The sequence below is a fragment of the Zonotrichia albicollis genome, chromosome 5 (assembly GCF_047830755.1).
Source record: "Zonotrichia albicollis isolate bZonAlb1 chromosome 5, bZonAlb1.hap1, whole genome shotgun sequence".
Lineage (NCBI taxonomy): Eukaryota > Metazoa > Chordata > Aves > Passeriformes > Passerellidae > Zonotrichia > Zonotrichia albicollis.
In genome coordinates, this window is record NC_133823.1 from 45,709,034 (window position 1) to 45,716,069 (window position 7,036).

General features: G+C 57.8%; 1 protein-coding gene across 1 annotated transcript; it reads left to right on the forward strand.

Annotated features, from left to right (window-relative positions):
* Positions 1-3,052: 3,052 nt before the first annotated feature.
* On the forward strand, positions 3,053-6,605 carry LOC141729059 (uncharacterized). Its single transcript, XM_074540450.1, has 5 exons — positions 3,053-3,124; positions 3,565-3,711; positions 3,949-4,104; positions 4,253-4,354; positions 4,599-6,605. The coding sequence occupies exons 1-5, from the start codon at positions 3,053-3,055 to the stop codon at positions 4,863-4,865; spliced, it is 744 nt and encodes a 247-aa protein (XP_074396551.1). The 3' UTR covers positions 4,866-6,605.
* The last annotated feature ends 431 nt before the right edge of the window (positions 6,606-7,036 follow it).

Here is a 7,036-nt window from a genome sequence, read left to right on the forward strand (position 1 = left end):
CTTGTAAAAGTTGTAAAGCCCGGTATGCTTTATTACGACGCGCACCGGACGCAAGACTCCCCAAAAGGGCATGCATACCCCTGAAGATTTCAGACCTCCTTTTATCCCCCTTCCAAATGCATATGCATACAGTTTCACAATAAATTCATACATATTCATCTTGCATGACACTTAGCACTAATTCTTCTTTATCGGAGGAATTCCTAGGTCGGGGGCAGATTGACCTCATGGTTTTTCTGTTTTTCTTTCTCTGTCTCCTTGCTGTCTCTGGAATGCGGCCACTCCTTCAGCTTTAGCTCCACAGACCCTTCACCTCTCCCAGACACTTCACCTGGTTAAGGATGGATCCTTACTCTGTCTCACCATCCCTGCAGTCGGAGCCCTTCTGGCCAGGCCGTGGCACTAGGTGACCTCCATCATTCACCAGGAGTCTCCTGTCATTGTGGCAGGAGACCTCGAGTGCCCTTGTCCTGCAGCCTTCCTGAGGCTCCTCTGCTGCAGGTGCCTGCAAGGCTGACTGGGGCCTTTGCCGCGGCATTTGAAAGTGCCCCCCAGGTCAGAGAGAAGGATGGCGGGCAGACTGCTCAGCCTGGTCAAGGGGCTTCGGGGCAAGAAAAACAAAGGCCCAGCAGCTGCCCCAGCGCAGCAGCCTGCAGAGGCGGAGCAGTTGCAGACGTTGCAGGACGGTGAGTAGTGGAGCTGGGCCGCAGGGCCAGGGCCTGCAGCTGGCCTGGCACCATCCCATCCCATGCCATCCCATGCCATCCCTGCGGACATGCCCATGGACGGGATGGGAGAGGGGCCAGGGCTGCCCCCTGAATGGCCGTGCTCCATCCCCTGGGCGCCCGGGGGCTGTCCCTGCCTGGGGAGCGCAGGGCTGGGCTGTGCTCTCCGGCCTCTCCCGCAGCTCCTCAGCTCTGGCTGCGCTCGCTCTTTGGCAGATGCAGCCAGGGATCCGACTCAAGAACAAGAGCCCACCCGTGGCCGCTTCCAGAGAGCAGCGCAAGTACCTGCGGCCATCCCCACCTGGGCTGGGCATGCTGGCGCTGCTCGGCCGGCGCCCCGCGCTTGGAGCAGACCATGGAACGTCCCTCTCTTCCCGCCCTTCCTTCTGCTGCAGACACTGCGGAGGTTCCTGCGCCTTCGGCGCACAAAGGCCGGCGGCTCCGCACCCGAGGGCACGGCCGAGCTCGACCCCAGGCCCAGCGAGCTGCGGGCAGAGGCTGCTGCCAGCACAGCATCCTCTGAGCCGGCCACCAGCTCTGACTGGGAACGCCACGAGGGCTGGGACGAGGCTGACGTGGCCCTGACGGAGGGCATGGCCACCACCAACACCATCCCACCGGCCATCCCAGAGACTGAGGCCATGCCCACGCTCACTGTGAGTCCTGGACCCACTCTGGAGTTTTTCCAGAAGGGTTTTTATTCTCTACAGTAGCCTGGGGCCCGGGCTGAAGGCCTCCCAGGATCATATGGCCCCTCAAGCCATGTGTGCTGGGCCCCCTAAGCCACATCACAGTGGGCTGGGAGGGCAAGCACCTCTTGGGGGAAGCTGGGCAAGCTGACCCTTGGACAGCACTCCAAGTCTTCCCCATGCGGCTTCCTCCAGGTACATGCCACGGTGAGCGCCCTGCTGCACAGACTCACGTCCTGTGAGTCTGTGGACGCTGGGCTGCAAATGGCCATTGTCAGCCTCGCTGAACAACACCCGGCCCTCGTGGTGATGAGCCTCCTGCGCTGTGCCCCAACGTGTGACGGGTAAGGGGCACAAGTGCCTCGAGAGCTCGGTGCTCACCGGCCCGTAGGGCCCCTCGCCCTGTACAGCCTGTCCAGCGGGCTCTGCCACACAGGCGGAGAGCAGCGGCACCCTCGGGCCCCTCTGTTTCCTGAGCCTGCTGCCATGCTCCCTCCCGGCCCCACGCAGCTGCTCGGGGCACGGTACTGACGCACAGCTCTGGTCCCACAGAGCCGCTGCGCTGATCTGGAGAGCCGTGGGGACCTCAGAAGCGGCCGTGGAGCAGGTGCTTCCAGCGCTGCTCTCTGCGCTAGAGGAGCAGCCACCGTACGGCAGCTTCCTCTGCAGTGGGGACAACGAGGCCATCCTTGCCCTGGTTGTGAGTTTCTGGAGCTGGCCTATGCTGGTCCTCCAGGTCGCCTTCTCAGAAGCTCTCCATGTTCTCCCCACCCTGCAGCTCCCTGCCTGGGCTCAATGCTGGGCTAGGGGCAGCAGGCCGGGGGCTCCCCCTGCCTCTCCCCTCAGGCCCTGCCTCATGGACACCTTGGCACTGAGCGCTGCCTCGGCGTGCTTTGTCTCTTGCAGGCAACTCTGGTGCTGTGGAGGATTGCAAGCACGCCCGAGTGGCACTTCGCAATCCTCCTTCATTCTCCCCACCTGCTCGTGGCTCTGCTCTGGCAAATTTTCACCACCACGGAGCAGAGGCCAGAGGACGTGGAGACCCATGGCTTCTGGAGAGCGTGCCAGGAGGAACACGGCCTTCCCAGCCAGCCCAACAGGTGCCAGTCGCCCTGTCCTTCCCACACCCTTGCGGCCAGGGCCAGTGCTCCCAGAGTGACCTGGCCTTGGCTCGGCACACAGGTTTGCAGTGCAGACACTGAAGGCTCTGCTCTCCCGACTGGGTTATGGCAAGAACCTGCTGGCTCTGGAGCACAAGCAGCTCTGGGACAGCCTGCTCTGTGCCAACAGCCAGCACTATGCAGCAGGTCTGCTGGCCAGGTGAGATCTCCTAGTCTCCGCTGCCACCCGCCAGCATTTGTGCCCCGTGCCCGGAGTGGCCCACACAGTCCCCGGGGCTTGTAAGCGAGAGGGCCTCGTCACCGAGGGAGGGCTGAGCGCACTGCAAAGGGCTGGGAGAGGAGGATGCCCAGCAGCAGCCGCCTCCCAAGAGGCCCATGTCCCCTTGCAGACTGCTGGGGAAAGATGGGACCTCTGTGAGTCACTCCTGGGAGAGGTCTGCCCGCCCGGCTCAGGGTCTTGGTGCCTTTTTCCCCTGCCAGGGAGATGCGCTGTGCCTTGACCCCCTTGTGTCCCCACATGGCCTCGCACCTGCTCAGCCTGCTCGTCGGGAAGCAGCCCCGCTGGCATCTGCCTGCCCTGGCCTTCTTTGTGGAGGTGAGCCTGATGGCCAGCGCCGCCTGGCTGAGCTGCCTCCCGCATCTCTGGCCTCTGGGAGCTGCAGCCGCCTGGGACGCTGCCCGCGCCCGCTGCTGCTGCCTGGAGCCGGCCCTGCGCGGCCCTGGGCTCCTGCCGGCCGGCTCCCCTGCCACTGCCCTGTGCCTTTCAGCTCCTGCAGTGCCTGGACCTGAGCCAACACGGTCCCAGTGCCCCGTTGGTGCTATCCCGGCACCTGCCCAGCCAGTGCAGGGACAGGCTGCGCCTGGCGCTCAGAGGCCTCGTGGTGCTCAGCAAGGAGCCCTCGCTGGTGAGAAGGGGACAGTGGCTGAAGCCGTGCTGGCAGCGTGGGGCTGGGGAAGGCAGACCTTGGGGCTTGGCAGGGCTTTGGCAGCAGAGGCAGCTGCTGCCAGCTCTCCCGACTCCCACTTCAGCTGCCCGAGTGCCCCGAGCAGCTGTCGGTGCTGCGGCCAGTCACGGCTTCACAGCACAGCCTGGTCTTGCACACAGGCCGGAGGAATACGCGGCCTCTATCCACACCTGGTGGAGCAGCTGGCCGATCCAGACACAGAGATGGTCGGGTTGAGCCTCTCTGTGCTCACGAATATGCTCCAGGAGAAAAACTTAGAGATACCCAGCATCACTGCCCTGCAGCTGGCTAAGTCCCTCCTGCCACACTTTGAGAATGTAAGGCTCTGTGCCCCCAGCCAAGGGCACTGGACGCTGCCTGCCTGGAAACCTTGTGCCCTGCGCCCTTTTGGGCCTTTGCCCCAATGGGCCTGGAGTAGTTGGTGCTTAGGACTTTTCCTTTCTTCCAGGACAACAGCCATGTGCAGCTGCTCTCCATTCAGCTCTTCGGCAAGCTGATGGAGCTGGTAGTGGAAGAGGGGAATAATGTTCTCACGACAGTTGTGAGCCAGAGCCTGCTCCCTCTATTCCTACACTGGCACCATGAGAACCTGCACGTGGCCGAGGTGAGGCCACATCCCTGGCAGGGGGCTCGGCCGCCTCTGCCCCGGCGCCTGGCGGGCTCCAGCCTCCCCTGGCCTTGGCACAGGGAGCCGGCTCCCGTGTGACTCAGCTGGGCTCTGGTGCCACCTGCGGCTCTCTGCTGCTCTGCAGGCGTGTGGCGAAGCCCTGCTTGGTGCGGCCCGCTTCCTGAGGAGGAGGGATCTCGAGGAGCTGCTGAGGAAGAAGCGGCGGATGAAGTTCGTCGAGAGCCTGGTAAGGACAGGCCGGGAGCCCCAGCCGCAGGTTGGAGCGGGGCAGCCCCTGCCCCCGGTGCTCAGTGTGGGGGGCCGGCAGCTGTGCCCCTGGCCAGCGCCGCAGCCGGGCCCGCCAGCCTGCGCCCCCCACGCTGCTCCCTGCCCTGGGCCGTGCGGGCCGGCTCGGCCCGTGCTGGGCGCAGGGAGCGCCCGGCCGAGAGGCAGAGCCCGCGCTGAGCCTTCCCTGCCGGCGCTCCCCGCAGCTGCTGCAGGACGAGAGCCGAGCGGCCGAGCACCTGCGCTGGGCCCTGCCGCACCTGCAGAGCCCACAGAGGCCCCTACGAGAGGCGGCCGTCAGGTTCATCGGTGAGCCAGCAGCCCGGCGCCCCTCCCCGCCTCCCGGCCCGCCTGCTGCTCCCGCCTACAGCGGGAGCCGCGCCCGGGCCGCTGCAGCCCCGCCCGCCCTGGGCGCTGCCGCAACCCCAGAGCCATGCCAGAGTGCTCGGTGGATGCAACGGGGCAGGAGGTGACAGAGCGGTGCTGTGAGGTGTCCCCGCACAGCCTGCTCATTGGTTCCTGACCCGGAGCTTTTCCGAAGCATTCCTCCTGCGGCTGGCCTCACGGCCATACCTCAGCATTTGGTGATTAACAGCTTTTCTGAGGCATCTCCCATCCCTGCAGTCGGAGCCCTTCTGGCCAGGCCGTGGCACTTGGTGACCTCCATCATTCACCAGGAGTCTCCTGTCATTGTGGCAGGAGACCTCGAGTGCCCTTGTCCTGCAGCCTTCCTGAGGCTCCTCTGCTGCAGGTGCCTGCAAGGCTGACTGGGGCCTTTGCCGAGACATTTGAAAGTGCCCCCCAGGTCAGAGAGAAGGATGGCGGGCAGACTGCTCAGCCTGGTCAAGGGGCTTCGGGGCAAGAAAAGTAAAGGCCCAGCAGCTGCCCCAGCGCAGCAGCCTGCAGAGGCGGAGCAGTTGCAGACGTTGCAGGACGGTGAGTGGTGGAGCTGGGCCGCAGGGCCGGTGCCTGCAGCTGGCCTGGCACCATCCCATCCCATCCTGGAACTACATGATCTCTAAGATCCTTTCCCACCCAAACCATTCTATCACACTGGTTTTAAAAGTTCTGATAACTGGCACCATTTCACATTCATCTCTGCCATTTAACAGAAATCAGGAATTTGGTATTAGCATTTCTTTATTACGTTCATTTAAAGTGTCTTTAATAAAATACATCTTTTTCTGGTTAGAACTGTGGGGTTTTATTTCAGTTTTTTTCAATGGGAATCGTCAAAAATCTCCTGGGATTTTTTGTTGCTTTTTTTCTGTTAGTAAGTAAAACTACAGGACAAACAGAAAGTCTGAAATAGAGGATGAAAGGCACAGGAGCAGGACTGTCTGCCTGCAGTCCCTGAGGAACATCCTGTTTTGTGTATTTGGCTCCTGCCAAACTCTCAGTGCAAAGAATACAATCTTCAACCATTTTACAAAAGATGCTGAACTCCCTTCTGCTTTGTTCTTTGTGGATTCCTAGACAGGTTGTGTATGACCTGCACATAACACAGAAGTGGGAAAGATTTTTGCAGATTATCTATAATATATGGATGCATATTTTCCAGGCAGGTGACAATATGCAGAGACGTCTCTCTCTCCCTTCCAGAACATTCATTCTCTCTAAGAGGTTAATAATCTATTCAGAACTGACTGCCACATTTTGATGGAAAATATTCTGTATTATTAGATAAAAATCTATCGTCTCATTAACTCTCAATGTAGTGCAGTTTAGTAGACAATATTATTTCCATCAAACAATATGGAATACTATGGTATTTGGGTTGGTGTTTGTTGGTTAAAGTATAATAAGCTTTGTTTGGTTTTTTCCTTTCTTGTCTTTACCCACAGATTGTGTGAGATTTATTTCTTTTTTTTCTCTTTCTCCTCAGAATTTCGGTAGGTGGAGATGATTGGTGAAAATAATGACTGACCGATTTTTTCTTTAGTATGTTACATTATTGAGATAATTGTAACAGATACCCAACTGTAAAAGAATCAATTGCACATTCAAAGTGTAAGGAATAGATAAGCTGGGCTCCAAGAGTTTCATTTTGGCATTTCAAAGGGTTTGAGTAGATGAAACCAGACTGAAAATATTGCTAGAGCACAAACCATCTGCAACAGTAAGCCAGTAGGAATCACTAGAAAATTGCTTTATTGACAGACCTCTTTAACAACAGCTCAGACTTAGAAGAAAGTAATGTTTTTAAAATCTCTCTACAGCTGAACAGAAAAAAACACTTCTTTTGTAAAAGATGTCTTCTATCTCATAATCAGGAAAAAGTGACATAAGAGTTCAACAACATGATGATATCAAGATCATCAAATGAGACATGTAAGTAGCCAGGGCACATTTTTGGCAAAAATTAATTGGAAAATAACAGGAGTAAATGGATGCTCCTCTTTTCTTCCAAGAAAATGAAACACAATTCTCCTCAAAATTAGATTTATGAAAAATTTGTCTCATTCAACACACTCAGCACTTTCTGAACTGCCTGCAGCCACACTGTGTCATGGTAATTTCTCCCATATGCTTGTTTTGGAAAACTTAGCGAGTCTCCTCTCTGTAATATTTATTTTTTTAATTTGTGTACAACTTTAGAATTTCTTTAAAATTGTGTTTTAACCTTGATGTCCTTGTATCATAA